The sequence below is a fragment of the Stegodyphus dumicola genome, chromosome 7 (genome assembly GCF_044657685.1).
Source record: "Stegodyphus dumicola isolate Sdum_Otavi_A_Nest chromosome 7, ASM4465768v1".
Classification (NCBI taxonomy): Eukaryota; Metazoa; Arthropoda; class Arachnida; order Araneae; family Eresidae; genus Stegodyphus; species Stegodyphus dumicola.
Genome location: NC_140774.1, coordinates 82,612,077 through 82,628,932, shown reverse-complemented (window position 1 = coordinate 82,628,932; position 16,856 = coordinate 82,612,077). Strand labels below are relative to the sequence as shown.

The following is a 16,856-nucleotide window of genomic DNA, read 5'->3' as shown; positions in this document are numbered from 1 at the left end:
TATTATCACATGAAACGAAGCAACTTAAACAACTTAAATTGAAAAGAAATGTTTAATAAAGTAAACAAATAAATATTAAGCTTTTTCTTTTTGTAAATTTTGATACCCTTTAGATCATAATTGTTCTTTATTTCATAAATTACGGTTTCATATTTTTAATTTTGTAATTTCTGCATGCCATCTTACCAGATTTAGACTGATGATCTATAATCCGGAAAAATCGATAATCTGGAATTGCCGAAGTCCCGACGAGTCTGGATTAATGACTTTTGACTGTAGTTGTTTTTGTACTAGGCAATTTTCTTACAAAGCAGTGGTTGTCAAACATACAAAGTTTCTGAGCTACCGTACCATTTTTAAATCCTGCTGTAATGTTACATTTGTTTATTACCTATTAACTTACATTTCTAGTAAATATGAAATCAATTTTAATTAAACTGTATATAACAAAAAGAAGCTGAAATTGAGTTGTACTTAAGAAAGAAATTGAAGTGTAGTTAGTAATAAATAACAAATGTAATAAAATATTTTTATCAGACTTATTAACTTTAAAGAGAAGGATGGAACTCTTTTTTGCCATCAACAAGTTTTTTAATGCTGGGACAGTAGGTAGTGGCCGCATTCAAATACAGTTATCCAAGTGTTCAACAGGGAGTCTGTTTTTGTATTATTTTTAATAAATTTCGTATTGGAAAAAGAAATTTCGCACAGATATGTAGAGTTGAACATTGCCTTCATTTTGGAACAAACCTGGATCAAATTTGGGTATTTTTCTTATGAACAAGCGGCCAAATATTTTCAGAGCTTGAAGAAAGGGATTTTACAGATAAATCATTTTGAAAATCAGTCAGTTCAAACTTCACTGCAGCATAAGCTTCTTGAAAATAAAAATGCTCCATGACACAAGTAGAGAACTTTTCAACATCAGTCTGTATAAAAGGCAATTTGACAAGCTGTACAACAATTGAAATCCTTTTGAAATCTTGGAAATGTTTGTAAACTTCTCAAATCTGAAATAATTTTAACTAATTGTTTGTTGTTTTAAAGAGGCGTTGAAGACCCTTTCTTTTCGAGGGGTTGTTTCAAACAGGCAGTGTGTTTGCATTAACCTTGGATGATATTTTTATCCCACAGTTCCAGCTTTTTGATGAATGAACCCACATCTGAAATTGTTCCGCCAATATCTTTATCCCTACCTTGAAGCTGCAAGTTAAGTATGAACTTTTCGGCGATGTCTGTGAGAAAAGCAAAATTATGTAGCCAATCCGGATCTTCACGGAAGGATTCGCCTCGTTCTTCAAAAATTCTACTAAGGCAGGGAGCAATTCTTCAAAATGCTGTAAAACTTTGCCTCCACTCAACCGACAAACTTCTGTATGAAGCACTAGATCACTTTACTGGCAATCTAGTTCATCAGTCAGTACTCTGAACAAATGCCTCTGAATTACATGTACTCTAAATTTATTATTATTTTTATGACTGTTGTCATTACATGATAATTAAAAACATTTCACACAGTGATTACTGTTGTATTACGCAGTGATAAAAGAGAAATTTCGGATAGCGTTGTCTTTATGACAAGGTTATAAATCTTGCCTATCATCGCAGGAGCTCCTTCAATTGCTAAGCACACCAACTTATTTATAGGACTATTTTCAGACTTGATGAGATCTTTAACAGCTAAAAATATTTACTGTCCTGTAGTGCATCCAATTAATGGTATAATCTTTACCAGCTCCTCTCTTATTTCGAAATCATAAAAAAAAAAAAAAAAAAAAAAAAAAAAAAAAAAAAAGAAAAGAAAAGGGGGGGGGGAAAATTCTTGTAAAAATGGCCAAAGCAATCAAAGTCAGTTTTAAGTTGTGAGTAACTTCAGAACTCATAACCTTCTCATTACTGTATTTGTAGAAAGCTGTACAAATTTAATAGTGGACATTATCTCAGTCTTATTTTCGAAACTATAAAATAATGCATCTATAGCTTCTAAAAATGCAGTTTTGATTATTTTACCATCTTCCTATGGTTTCTTATTCTGTGTAATTATATTTGAAACTCGGAATGACGCCTTAATTGGTCCTTTAGTTTTGCATAATGATTTTAAGAAAGTTTATTTATAAGCATTAAGTTTAGACTTTAGCTGCCGTACCTTTTCTTATTTTAGAGCAGAATTCAGTGGGAAATCCTTCTCAATCCCTGCGTGAACGATTTTAAAGTGACGTTCGATGTTCCCACTCTTCCCGACTGTTACACACTTACATAACACATTAAACGTACACATTTATCCTTTACATGGTTAACAAAGTAATCGGTTTCCCATTCCGAATGAAAGTGATAACTTTTTTTGTTTGAACACGCCATCATTAGAACAGACCTTGCTTAGTACCAAAGCGTAAATCAAACTATCCAAATTAGCAAATGCTCATATACACACGAAACATAACATGCACAACTTCACCCGTATGCAATCAACTATGAGATGAGGCTAATAATGGCAGTTACACAGGAGTAAAAAGAAGCTGTTCTCATGTGCGGCCCTGCCATCAGTGTCAGCTCAGTGGAAGAATTAAGGTTAGCCAACCGGAACGTAACCCGATCTATCGGAAATGTCCCGCAAGCTACCAGTAGCTCATGATCGACGATTTGGCAATCACTGTTATAAAGATACATTGCTATTTTAAGTTTTTAGGTTGGAACTAATGCAGATCAAAGAAATATTTAGTGGCATAATAATATTTATTCATTTATTATATATTTAGTTATTTTATATTTAGTGGCATAATTATTGCTGCACTTTGAGCAAATGTATAGGTACAGTTCTACTACTTACTGTGTATAGTTTACTAAAATTCCAACCTACTGGAGCGATGCGAAAATATGATTTATATTCTCTTCTAACTATAATAAACAGAACTCAAATTGAAGAAAACATATTTGTTAACATATTAGTCTGATGATTACACAAAACTAATACTGTAACCGAAATTGATTTCAATTTACAGGAAATGTAGAACAAATATGCAAGTTAAGTTAATATGGGAAGTACAAATTAACACATGGCTGTATAAACTTTTGCTTTGGCATTACCTATAGTAAAAGCCGGACCATCTGGCATTCAGCTAACCAGAAACCTCAAGTAACTGGAATATTTTAGAAAATTGTTTTTCCAGAAAATTTAGTAAATGAGAAATTTGTAGTGCCATTCTAGAGCTTGCCATTTACATCATTAACAGATATACATTGTCTCCAAATGGCTCCAATAATGGATAAACATTACATCTCAAAGCAATCATTGGAAGATCATTTTGATTTAAATGTAAACTCAATTCTCAATAATCCAATTTAATTTTTGTAAGGAAAGATATAAATTATATTTTTCTCGTATTTTGAAAGAATAATTAATATTTGTGACTGCATGAAGTGGAATATTTTCAAAGTTACAGGATCTGGGCATAAAAGAAGCCATGATACACAACTTTGAAAACGGGATAAACAGTGCTGATATAATATGAAAAATTATGATAAGTAGTATAAGTTTCTAATATGTTATATCAGTAATTTGTATCTCGTTATTATGTAAATAGTTCTGTTCACTGAAACTGCTACTGGAATGCTTGGCAAGACCTTTGCCAACTTTTGTGTTCAGTGAGATTTCATAACAATTGAAATGTATTGATTTATGTGACGGAAATGTGTTTTTCCAAATTCTTATATAATTTTAAACGTAAGATTTTGATATTTATTAAGTTGGTAACAAATAAAATGATTATTTTTATAATTTTAGAGCAGAAATTATTAAATTATCTTATTAATAGTATAAGGTATTTCTCCCACTTCCCATTAAGATTAATAAATATTGATATTAATAAGATAATTAAAGAATATTTCAAATGGTTGTTAAAATCATCAAATAAAATCATCCAGTATTTTGAGAAATTTATGACTGTTATTGCAAAATATTTATTCATGTCACAATGAATCTGATTGCTAAAAATAAAAGGCACACATTATTTGAGATGGTCTTGCTATTATCTTATGCTTTTGTTGTTAAAATGGCAGAAATACTTCACAGAAGTAAATATGTTAATGAAATTAGGAAAATTCCTTTGCCAAATGACATTGTTGCTGATACATTTTTTGAATTCAGCAGCAACCAGTTCAAGCAGCTTGTTACTAAAAAAAGCCCGACATTTACTGTTCACTTCGACAAAAGAAATGATATTTCAAAAGTAGCTCAGTTGTTTGTATATGTTAGATACTTTTATAAAGAAAACTTTGATGAAGAATTGTTATTTTGCTATCCTATAGAAGAATGTACAAGAGAGGAAGACATATGTAGTGAAATTGAGGATTTTTTTTAAATTGAAGGTATAAAATGGAAAAATTGTATTGGAGTATGAATAGATGTGCAGAAGTGATGATAGGTAAAATTACTGGTTTTATATCGTTTGTTAAAGCTGTTGGCAATGATCATGTAACTTTTGCACATTGCCTGATCGAAGAGAGGCACTTGCAGCAAAAAAAATATCAAAGCAGTTGAACAGTGTGCTTCAGGATGTTTTTAAAATAATAAACTTAATTAAAAGCCATTCCCTTAACAGCCATTTATTTTCAAATCTCCATAAAGTGGTGACTCCAAATTCAAAATGTATTAATGCTTGCTGAAGTAAGATAGATGCCAAGAGGATGGAGTTTAAAATTATTGTTATTAACAGAGGAAATTATATATTTTTAACTGAACAAAATTCTAATCTTTCTGGTCTTTTTCAAAATAATTTATGGTTTTCAAAACTGTTATCTATCAAACAATTTTGAGAAGCTAAACAACTTGTCTGTTGAAATAAAAAATAGCAATATATTTACTCAGAGTGGTAAAGTTTAACAAACCAACATTTGAAAAAAAAAAAAAAAAAAAAAAAAAACAGGGTGGAAAGTGATTTATTTGAAATGTTTTGGATTACTGACAGTTTTATAATTGGAGGGAAAAAATAATAACTGGGAAATTTTATTTGCAAAAATTTTTAGAGCTCTCTTAAAAACCCTAGAAATACAGTTTCGCAAATACTTCATATTATATCCTGATTTAGAAAAGTAATCTTGGTTCCTGAAACTATGTTTGATTGACATTAATGAGGTTAGTTCATACAATTTTTAATTCACATAATTTAACAACCCATACATTATGGTGTTCTGAAGCAGTGGAGCACTACAAGAACCCTTTGAGCATCCTTTGTAAACCATTCTTTCAATACAAATATGGCAAACCATTTGACTAAGGAAAAAAAGTCACCTTGAAAGGGAAGGAATGCTGTTTATAATTAGATAACCTAAATATTTAAGATAGAATTCTTTTATCTTTCTAATGGTTTTACCCAAACATGTCGAATAGTATAGTTACACAGTTACTCAATAAAGGTATTCAGTTCTATTAATTAAGTTTCTTACATTACGTCAGTCAAAATTATACCACCTCAGTCAGAAAATATGGTTTAATAACTTTACAGGAAAGAGGAGTAAAAATTAAACAGAAATAAAAAGAAAAACTAATTAAGTTTACACACCAGACTAGTGTAACAAAACAGGAAAGCTTTAAAAGTTAAGGGTCAAACCAAATCCACTTTAAGGGTCAAACCAAATCAACCTAAAAAAACACAATAATAAAACCAATTGAAACTAAAATTGTGTTAAGCAAAAATTAAAAAGTTAAAACCAGACTTCACCTTTAAAGGGTAATAAGATTAACATTACCAAACTTAATTTAAAGTAAACAATTACAGCTTAAAAATCAACCTAAAACAACTACTTTAAAACTGAGCAGTTTTTTAAAGTAATATTAATCAAAAATGAAGTTACTGATAATCAAAATAAGGAAACAAATTACATAACAAAATCTTTCTTTAATAAAAAGTAGTACAATCTGTTTGTAAGTAACTTACCCAAAACTTTTGCACAAAATTTTAACAGACATATAGGTATGGTTGACCCAATAAACTTTGGAATAAACAAAACTCTAGAAACCTTCCATACTTTAGGAAAAATAGCATAAATCAAGGCATTTATTATATAATAACACAAAGAAATCAGAATATTTCCAAAATAAAAATTTTATCATAGTAGCTGTGATCCCTTATGGTTTTGGAGCGCTATGATTATGCAATTTCTTAACCACGTTGCCAATTTCCTGCAACCTAAATGGCATATCCCTTGAAGCACATCCTTCATCCTGCAATAAATCCACCCCCCCAAAAAAAAAACATCTTCAACAGAACCACAGTCAAAGTTCCTATTAAAATAATCCTTAATAATTTCAAAATTATTCACATCAGTATTAGCTTTTTTTCTGATACTCATTTCCGAGACACGTTTTACCATTAGCCACGCAAAGAAAACCTCCATAATATTCTGCACTCTCAACAAAGAATCTTATTTTACTTTCTTCATCATTTTTTTATATACAACTAGTTCTTTTTTTATATAGGATCTTCCTTTCTATATGAACATTTTCATCAATATTTTTAATCTGGTACTTTCTAAATGTGTGAATCCGTCGTTTAAATCTGTGCAGTTCAAATGTCCACCACTGAATCCTAATCTTTCCTCTTAAATCTCAAGACCCTATTGGCTCTATCAACTAATATATTTTGTAATTTTAGAAGGTATTTCTCTCGCCTTGTTAGCATGCCTTCATGGTGTAGTGATCAGCACGCTCGACGCGTATTCAAGAGGTCCGTGATTCGAGTCCCAGCAAGGGCATTGCTCATTTTTCACCTCTCTCAGCATCAAAAATCCTAATGTCTCTAGAGTGGTGCCTGAACTAAAAGGGGGTGAATGAGGATTCTTCACCACCAGGATTTGGAGATTGGGTACCCTAATCCCCAGTCGCCCTTTAAAAGGGGGAGTATGTAAGGTATTTTTCCCGCCTTAGAATGCCTTCGTGGTGTAGTGGTCAGCACACTCAACACATATTCAAGAGTTTCATGGTTCGAGTTCCGGCGAGGGCTTTGCTCATTTTTCATATCTCTTATTTAAAAAACCTAATGTCTCTACAAATTATTTATGTATTAACTTTGTTTTTTTTAATCCTCTAACTCCTTAACTTTCTTTTGTTCTTTTGGAACTTTTTTTTTTTTTTTTAAGTTTATTTGTTAAATGAATGGGTGATCCAGAAGTTTAGAAAGTAAAGTGTTATCAAAGTAATCAAACTAAATTGTGAAATTAAAAATTTTTGTAAACTTTATAATAGGTTTGTAACCGTAGTACCCCCCTGTAAATTATTAAAGCTAAGGAACTGTTTTACTTTTTTAATAAAGCATAAGAACAACATTACCAAAGATGGCTTTCTGGTATTGAAGTCAGACAAAACAAGAATGCAAACATTAAACTTAGCTGACTGCATGGATAAACTTCGATGTTACATCAGAGAGGCAGAGAGGCCCCCACCAGAAGTTCTGCCAGAAACATTAGCCATATTAAAAAAAAGGTATGCTGTCTCTGTAATTTCAAATTTTTTTTTTTTTTAAAATCATATTTTATACATCCATTGAGGTCATTATCCATATGTCTAAACTTCTTGATGTAAAATTTTTAAACAAATAATTTATGAACTTTTTACTTTTTACTGGAAATGCATCATATAAATTACTTTTTATTTTTATGTACAACAAATTATACATAGGTAACATGTATTTCTGATTTAATGTATGATGTGAAAAGGCTATGGAAACAACTAGGTATTTTATTTAAAAACAGATTATATTCAGATATTGAATTCTTAAAAGAAATAAAAATAAGGGTTAAGTTTAAATAAATTTCCCTTTATATTTTAAAACTAAATTTTTTTTTCATTTGTGGCTCAAGTTATGTATTTTAAAAATTTAATATGCAATGATTAAAAAAAATAATCAAATAATATTAAATTCATCCTGCTAAACTATAAAAATTATTCTGAGCATGCATCTAAAGTGAAATTTGGTATCTTTCACTGGTATTGGTTTTACATTGTTTAACTTTCTGTATTTACCGTATATTTTATGTTACTCAGTATCTTCATTTTTAAGATGTTCCATTATTTATAACGTGCTCTTTATATTTTGTATATTGATTTAATTAATGTTATCAAATGAATTTATTATCCAGATTAAACTGCTTGAAAATGCAGATAAATTGTTGATAATATTTTTCTATGAAGTATTAGTTATTCGATTTTCTTAGTTTTTCTTAACTGTCAAATGAACCATGATTTTGAATTAACAGCAGATGTTTCTCTGATTAACTCAGTTAATAAACCAGTCTGTAGATGCTCATAAATTAACGGTGGATGTTTCCCCCAATATTACCCCAGTTAATTATCCATTATAGGCATACTTTAATCTGAAGTTTGTAGGAATTATTTTCAGAAGTGCTGTTTTTTTTAATAGATATTTTGGTTACAAACCCATTGAAAAATTACTGTTTTGATGGAAAGCTATTCATTACAGTAAATCTCATTTATTTGATTTAACTAAAGCTAAGAAATTTCAAAAATCTCTTTTTGTAAATACCCATGACCAGGCGTCTCATAACAATGAAAATGACTCATTTCTATGTATTTTATTTTCAATAATAATGTTGTTTTTGAATATATTTCCATAAAATATCCTTAAAAATTCACGTTTTCAAATATTAATAATCATTTGTATCTCATGAAAAAGTAGTGTATGTGTAATTAATAACATATTTTATTTTTTATTTTTATTGCAGTTAAATTTTTGAATTAATGATTCATATGTAAAGATACTGAAAATTAATAGCACTATAAATTAAATGCATAGGTGTCCTACACCCTCCTTTAAAAAAAATTATCCTTTAAAATGTAAAATGCTTAAATATGTTGTCAGCATAAATGGTAGGCCATTGACTTTTTTCTTTATAAAGTGGCAAAAATTCACTTGGAATATACTGCATTTCAGTAATTTAATGAAATATTTGACACTTCTGTCTTTGATAACTTAATTTTTTTACAAGGATCTCTTAGTGTAGAATTTTATCAATATAATTCATCAGTGAACGTAGGTATTTAAAAAAACATTTCTTGAACAGAAAATTAATCAGTCTAATATTTTTATATGTTATGCTGAGTTTATTTGTGTACATTAAAAAATAATTATTAAAAGAAAGCATATATATTTCTAAATAATATCACAGTGCAAAAAGCCATTTTAAGAACCTTGCAGATGATTTGATTTTCAATGTCATATTCAGCATTTTTCTCCAAAATTTTGATTATTCTGGTTTTGATTAAGTAAAATGTGATTGTGTATTTAAAATTAAAATAATTATTAGAACCATAGTATATTTATTTTATGAGCATCTATATATCAAGAGTGTAAAATAGTTTATTCCATTATACTTTCTGTACTTGTATTTAAGTGTGATAGCAAACTGTACTGAAATGTTATATGCAATTATAGAAAGACTAGTGTATCACATTAATAGTGCACATCAGTTCTCAGTTTCAACTAAAAAGTTTAGTAGTTTTAAGAAACATTCATGCTCTTTAAAATGTTAACCTTTTATTTTTATGTAATAAAACATGCACATTTCTACATATTATAAAATATAAATGATGAATATTTTTGTCCCATAGTCCACACTGATTTGCACTTCAGTTCATCTATTATTAAACTGAACATTTTGTCCTTTCCCTTAGAAAGTAACTATGTACAGTGAACTAAGAGAAGATTATATAGTCTATCAGTCTACATATCTCCTTTTTGTTCCTCCTCCATGTATTATTCAGCAAATTCTTGACTGTCTAGATGTCTTAGAAATGGGGAAGGGGGAATTCTGTGTTGTTACCAAATGATGAAACAATGCGATTCTTGTACATTTGAGAGAACAACCAGATCTAGAACTTATCTTTCTGACATACCCATGAGAATCTCTTCAACTAAAAAGAAATATCCACAGATTTTATATTTGGATATTGTGCAGAAAAGATTGATCTTTTTTTTTCTTTAAGTGATATTTTTCTTTTTGTACCTTTTGCGTCAGAATTTTGAGTCCTCTGTAGGCTAATATTGTGCTTGTAGACTCTGTCTCTGAGATGAAATGCTGCTTTATTATTAAATCCAAGAATATTGATCAACAGCGTTTCTTTTATGTTGATCTGAAAGCTTACTTTAGAAACTTTACCTGTTTAAGGTGATAAGGCTATATTTGCAACATTCTTTGATTTGTTATGTTTGCCATTTCCAATTCACAAATTATATATAGTGGGTCCCAAAAGTGTTTGTACACTTATGATTTTCATTGAAATAGGGCTCTATCCATTGATTAAAAGTGAACTTTCTGAATGAGATTTTAATAATAAGATCTATAATCTATTCGTAACAAAATTACATGAAATATTTTTTAAATATAGCGAAACTTTATTTTTAAGAAATTAATAATAAAAAAAATGGCAAACATTTTATCTCACAAAAGTCTTCGTACACTGAAATATTTTTGGATAAAATGAAAATTTGAATTATTGTTTGCCGCTTTTTTAAAATTTTTGATTGTGCTTTAATTTAAAAATCGTTTGCTTTAATTTTTTACTGTTTACTTCATAATATTCTATTTATTATTGAAAAATGGGTCACGGTCATAAAGAAATTACAAACAGCATTCGAAAATTGATAAATTTTCACCATAGTAGAAATAAATCAATTCGAAATATTGCTAAATGAATTAATTTATCCCATTTTACAGTGCAGTATGTGATAAAATGCTTTAAAGAAGAAAATCAGATTGAAAACAAGGTAAGAAAAGGTCAACCGAGAAAGTGAACTAAACATGATGAGAGATTTATTATTGGAAAATTTGTGAAAAACCCGCATTTCAGTGCTGTAAAAATTTCAGCAGAATTTAATGCAAAATTTTCTACTTCAATTTCACCTGAAACTATTCGACGAGTTCTCAGAGAAGCTGGATTACATGGGCGTTCTGCCCGTAAAACTTTTTTTGTTAGTGAGAAAAACAGAAAGCTTAGGATTTCATTCACAAAATCAATGATAAATACACCCAAAACGTACTGGAATAATGTCTTATTTGCTGATGAAAGCAAATTTAACATTTTTGGTTCTGATGGTCGAATAACTATATGAAGAAGAAAATATGAGGAACTTCATTCTAAGAATTTAGTTTTAACAGCTAAGCATAGCGGTGGAAGTGTTTTTGTGTGGGGGTGCATGGCAGCATCATAACTAGGTAATTTGGTATTTATTGATGGCATAATAAATCATTCTCTTTATTTAAATATTTTAAGAGACAATTTAAAATTATCAGCCCAAAATTTGGGTATTGGAAACAACTTTCTTTTTAATCATGATAACGATCCTAAGCATACAGGTCTCAACCTTCGCTTGTGGTGTCTCTGTAAATGTCCACAAGTTTTGAAAACACCACTTCAGTCGCCAGATTTAAACCTCATAGAACACATTTGGAAAGAACTAGAGGTTAAAGTACGAAAACACAACATCCAAACGAAACACAAACTCAAAACAGTCATGATAGAAGTCATGATGAACATTGGTACAAAAATTACAAAAAAAAAAAAAAAAAAAAAAAAAAAAAAAAAAAAAAAACTAGTAAAATTTTGATGATGTTTAAAAACTGTTTAAACCCAGATGTTTAAAAACTGTTGTGGATGCTGAGGGATATCCTACTAAATATTAATTCAACGAAAAATGAAAATATTTAATTTCTCAAGATTTTTTTTAAGTGTACAAAGACTTTTGTGAGATAAAATGTTTATTTTTTAATTATTAATTTTTTAAAAATAAAGTTTTGCTATATTTCAAAAATATTTCATGTAATTTTGTTACGAATAGATTATAGATCTTATTATTAAAATCTCATTCAGAAAGTTTACTTTTAATTAATGGATAGGGCCCTATTTCAATGAAAATCATAAATGTATGAACACTTTTGGGAGCCACTGTATAAAATTTTGTGAACTGCAAACTAAGGATATGTGCAGATTCTGCATCCTATACTCTTTCCCTTATAGAGGTACACTGGTGTGCAAAACTTAAGCAACAATGTAAATTTTAATCAGATAGCCATGAAATTGCAGATAAGGGGTTTTTGCTATCAGTACAATGAACACACAATTCAGTAGAAAGGTCAAGGATATGCAAATGTCAAGGAAAAAAGTCACAGGCTATGTGAGTGTTTACCAAACACGTGCAGTCAGCACGCTTAACTCGAGACTATCATAAAAGGAAGGACAGAGGCACAATGAAGGACATTCGCTGCAAGTACAAGTGAGTTTTTCCGTGAAATATGACAAAAAGAAATCATTTGGATGACTTCACATGTGGAAGAACGATCGGAAAGTTGGAGGAGGGGCGTAGTGTGACCAGTGCAGCTGAAGAGTTCGGAATCAACAAAAGTGTTGTTTTGTATGCTCGAAAAGCCTTCCAAACCATAGGTACAGCTATTAGAAAGGTTGGTGGTGGACGCTTTAGGAAAACAACTGCAGCAGATAACCGATATATTGTCTCGCAGGCGAAAAGAACCCAAAATCAGGTGGCCTTTTCGCCCGATGTCCTGAACGCTGCATCCCTTTGAAAGTTGGCCATCTGCGCCAACATTTAGAGTGGTGCAAGGATTGCAAAAACTGGGCATCTCTTCAGTGGAGTCATGTCCTCCTTACAAATGAGAGTCATTTTAGTGCCACAAGTGATTCTCAATGACAATTGATTTGGAGAGAGGTCGGGACACAGTTTAATCTCAGTTACATCATGGAAAGAAACCATTACAGTGTCCTGGAGATCTCGTCTGGGGAGGCATTATGCTAAATGGGCAGATAGAGCTCCACGTTTTCGACAGAAGTTCTCTAACTGGAGATCACTATTGCCAGGAGGTGATCCTTTCCCATGTGCGTCTGTTCCGAGGTGCCATTGGAGCTGATTTTGTTTTTATGGATGACAATGCACGGCCACACTGGTCTCCTGCTGTTCAGAAGCTTCTGAAAAGTGAAGAAATCACTCGAATGGATAGGCTAGCGTACTCCCGATTTGAATCCCATAGAACGTGTGTGGGATGCTTTGGGGAGATGCCTTGTGGCACAGTTACATCCTCCAGGGAACACACAATAACTGAAATAAATGCTGCTTGAGGAATGGGCTCTCTTACCTCAAGATCTGTTGGACAATCTGGTGCTGAGTATAGACAGACGGTGCGAAGCAACCATTGCAGTAAGGGGAGGGCATATCCCATACTAAGGAACATCTGCTTGTTGTTCTTCCTCTTGTACAGACAATGATGTGTGACAATACTATGAGTTCAATAAAGCCTGTTTTTGCTTGATTCCATACTGTATACATTGTATTCATTTTTGCTGAATTATGCTTTCGTCAGTGTTTAAATACAAAATGCTGTCTCTCATTTCTGAATTTCATGCCTCTCAGATGATTTCTTGTGGAGTTATGCCAAAAAAAAAAAAAAAAAAAAAAAAAAAAAACACCTGTAACTATGTTGTCTAAAAATACACATACCATTGCCAAGTGCAGTTGTAAAATGGGAATCTGCTAAATTTTGTCATGATGGTCCATGAACAGGAATAATGGATTCACAGATCATGAATTGCTGTAAACAAAAAATACTTTCTGCTATGGTATTACCATTTTTCATAGCAATTCCAGCTGACTGAAAAAGAAAAGTTCCAGTGTTCCTTTAAGCTGTTTGTGGGGGTGGCTATACAAACCGCATTGATATATTTTTTTTTTCTTTGGTGCATAATTGACTTCCAACATTATAATGGAAAGCACTCATAGTGATCTAGAGAAAATATCTCACAACAATATTCCCGTACACACACACACACACACACACACACACAAAAAAAAAAAAAAAAAAACTATATTTCTGCAGCACATGCATCATAAGGAAACTGAAGGGAACATTGGCTGTTCTGCACACCCAAGAAGCTTTTGTACTTTTTTCCATGCAAGTTTCAGGCTTTTAAATGCAGTATCAGTTTGGCTACTTGATCTATGTATCAAATACATCATGTCTAATTCTAACTAATAATAATTTTGATGCTTGTATATCTTCTCTGTTTGAGAGCTTAATTTATTGTAAGTTAATGGTTTGACTTCACTATGTACATAACAATGAAGAGTTTTTATGATTATGTTTTTCATGATTGCCCAATAATTTAATTCGTTGTCAGAATAAAGAATCTGAACTTAATGCAAGCATTCCTGCATTAAAAGTTGGCTATTCAGCGGTAAAAGTTATTTGATGGGGGGATGCATTTTTAAAAATTATTTTATATACAGAACTAAGCTCTACCTTGAAAGTTAATTATTTATTTGCATGGACTTTGATGGAGATAAAATCTGAAAGATAATGTACAATGTATCATTACCATTAAAATTTCTTAGCTGCCTTTTCTTAATAAAGACATCTGAAAATTTAATGGTAATGTTAGTTTGTAGCTAAAAAAATGGCAGTTTTATTTATTTTATTTTAAAATTTAGTTTTCTGCCATCACTAGAAGATAAGTGAAGGTAATGACAGCCGAAGCATCTGGGGTAGGGGAGGAAACAGTATTTAGAAGTTACCAAACTATTCGTAACTCCCAAGCTACTAGGGCTATCTGCTTTCGTGTTTACAAGCAGGAACTACCCGTATTCACATTATACCGAAGAAAAATAATGAAAACCTCATGTAGCTGGCTCATTGAACTGTAGGAATAGAGCTAGGGGCAAATTTAACCATTTAGTCAGTAAATGGTGACTTTTTAAGGGAAAGAGACTTGGTGATGAAAAATATTGAAGAACCTTTTCCCAATCATTTGAGGAAGCTAAACATGGGAACAACAAATATTTTGCATTTTAGTATGCAACTGATCAACATTATTAAGGATTATTAAAAAAAGTAATACTAAAAATAATGTATTAAAAATGAAGAGTTAAAAAATGCTATATAAATTCAAGAAAAAGAAAATTCTAAAGATTTTAGGAGTACATAATAAATTTATATTTTATAATCAGAGTAATAATTTTTCCATATACCATGCCAGGGTAATTTGTTGTACTGTTTGAGAATCTGTATTTTGACAGTCTTGGCTCTGGTGGTATAAAATACATGGACTTTGCTTCTGCCTGATATACTATCCAACCAGGTAGTGTAACAGCCAGGCTATTAAATATCGGTTCTTACAAATTCCACACCCTTCATGGTGGGCTGACAGTTATTAGCCTTTCAAGTTCTAAAAGAAATGAGGTAAGCAGGCTTCAGGGCAGAAGCATTTGTGAAACATTTCTTGTGAAACCACTTTTCTCACATTATAAGGATTTAAGCCAAAAGAGTATGCTGAATAGTGCTTAGTTAACTGTTTATTGCTTAATTAGCTGGGTATTAGTAAAGTTAGCTCACATACAATTATTGTTAATTTATCCTATGTGAGCAGATTTACCTGTTCTTAAGTAAATGTAATGCATTCTCCCACCTATAGATTTCTTTCTTTTTTTATATTTTATTTTTGAACATTATTTTATGATATACTCTGTTGAATGAATGCTTTTGTCTTACTTATTTTATATATGTTCTTAAATTAAAGGCAAGAAAAGGCTGCTGCTGCCAGACTTAGAGAAAAAAGAATCAAATCTTCATTTAAAAGATTGAAAAAAGAAGGATTAGATGTTGAAGTTTAGAGAAAATTTGTATATAGTAGTGAAATAAATTTTATATATGCAAGTCCGTTGTATGTGTACTTTTGATATTAGTATTTTTCGTTAGAGCTATGTTTTTTAAATAGGTTCTTGAAACATCTGAAATTTGCTGATTTCAGTACGTTTTCTGAAATATTTTTATTATTATATTAATAGTTTAATATTTCTGATATTTGTATGAATTTGTTATTTTAAATTGTATGCAGGGTCTCTCTTGAAACTTATGCATTCCTTTTATTTCTAATATTCATAACAGCACACACATATATGTATATATAAATAAGCAAAATGGATAAAATTTTTCAATTAAGAAGATTCTCTGTTTAGTAGGGAAATACATTTGATTTGTATGTAATATAGAGACAAGTGATAAAAAATTGAAGTAAATGAAATTTCTAAGTTTACATCTTTCACATGTAATGCTGAAATAACTTACCTATTTCGGTATTAAATTTTTCATTTGTGTACCAAACTATTCATATATGTTAAGGAAATTCTCCCTAGGGACCAGAACCGGCCGTGATAAGTGAGAAACCGCGAAGTAGTGTCACCCTCTCATTTTTAACATACGTACATTTTTTTGTGTGTTTAATATCAATAAGTATATATGAAACAATATAAGTGCATATGTTATCATTAGAACATTAAAGAATAGTTTCAAACATGTAAATAAAATATTAATAGTATAAATAACATACATAAAATAATGTATAAATAATATAAATATGATATATGTGTGTAACATACATAGATGTAACGTATGTGTTAACATATTTACAGTGTATTTATGTGTAAACATATTTACAGTATCTAATAAAGTGTACATACTGTAAATATGTTTTTAGAACTCTTTTATTCTTAAACCAGCTTTCCTTTTATAACAAGGTACGTAACTCACTTCTGACAATAAATTCTCTTCGCTTGATCCTTACAAGTGTTGATGAAACACCTGTTCAGTAGGATGAAGGTGAAGAAGATGAAGAGGATTTACTGCACAGGTTAATGAGAGCTTTACTGCTCATCAGATGACGCTTCATCATCGTGCTAGGGGTTCTGGATTATTGCGGGCAGCTTCGGATAGAGCTGGGGTAGCTGCAAGAAACGTTAGAGGCAGCAGGAGGAGCTTTTGCAGAATGTTTTCAGCACACAAGG

At 30.7% G+C, this 16,856-nt stretch overlaps 1 protein-coding gene across 1 annotated transcript in view; it reads left to right on the top strand.

Annotated features, from left to right (window-relative positions):
* LOC118202254 (large ribosomal subunit protein mL62) overlaps positions 1-15,729 on the top strand; it is a 38,929-nt gene extending 23,200 nt beyond the window's left edge. The window contains exons 5-6 of the mRNA XM_085820528.1: positions 7,308-7,477; positions 15,593-15,729. Coding sequence (XP_085676654.1) covers positions 7,308-7,477; positions 15,593-15,686 — 264 coding nt within the window. The 3' untranslated portion in view covers positions 15,687-15,729. The remainder of the gene's footprint in view (positions 1-7,307; positions 7,478-15,592) is intronic.
* Positions 15,730-16,856: the final 1,127 nt, after the last annotated feature.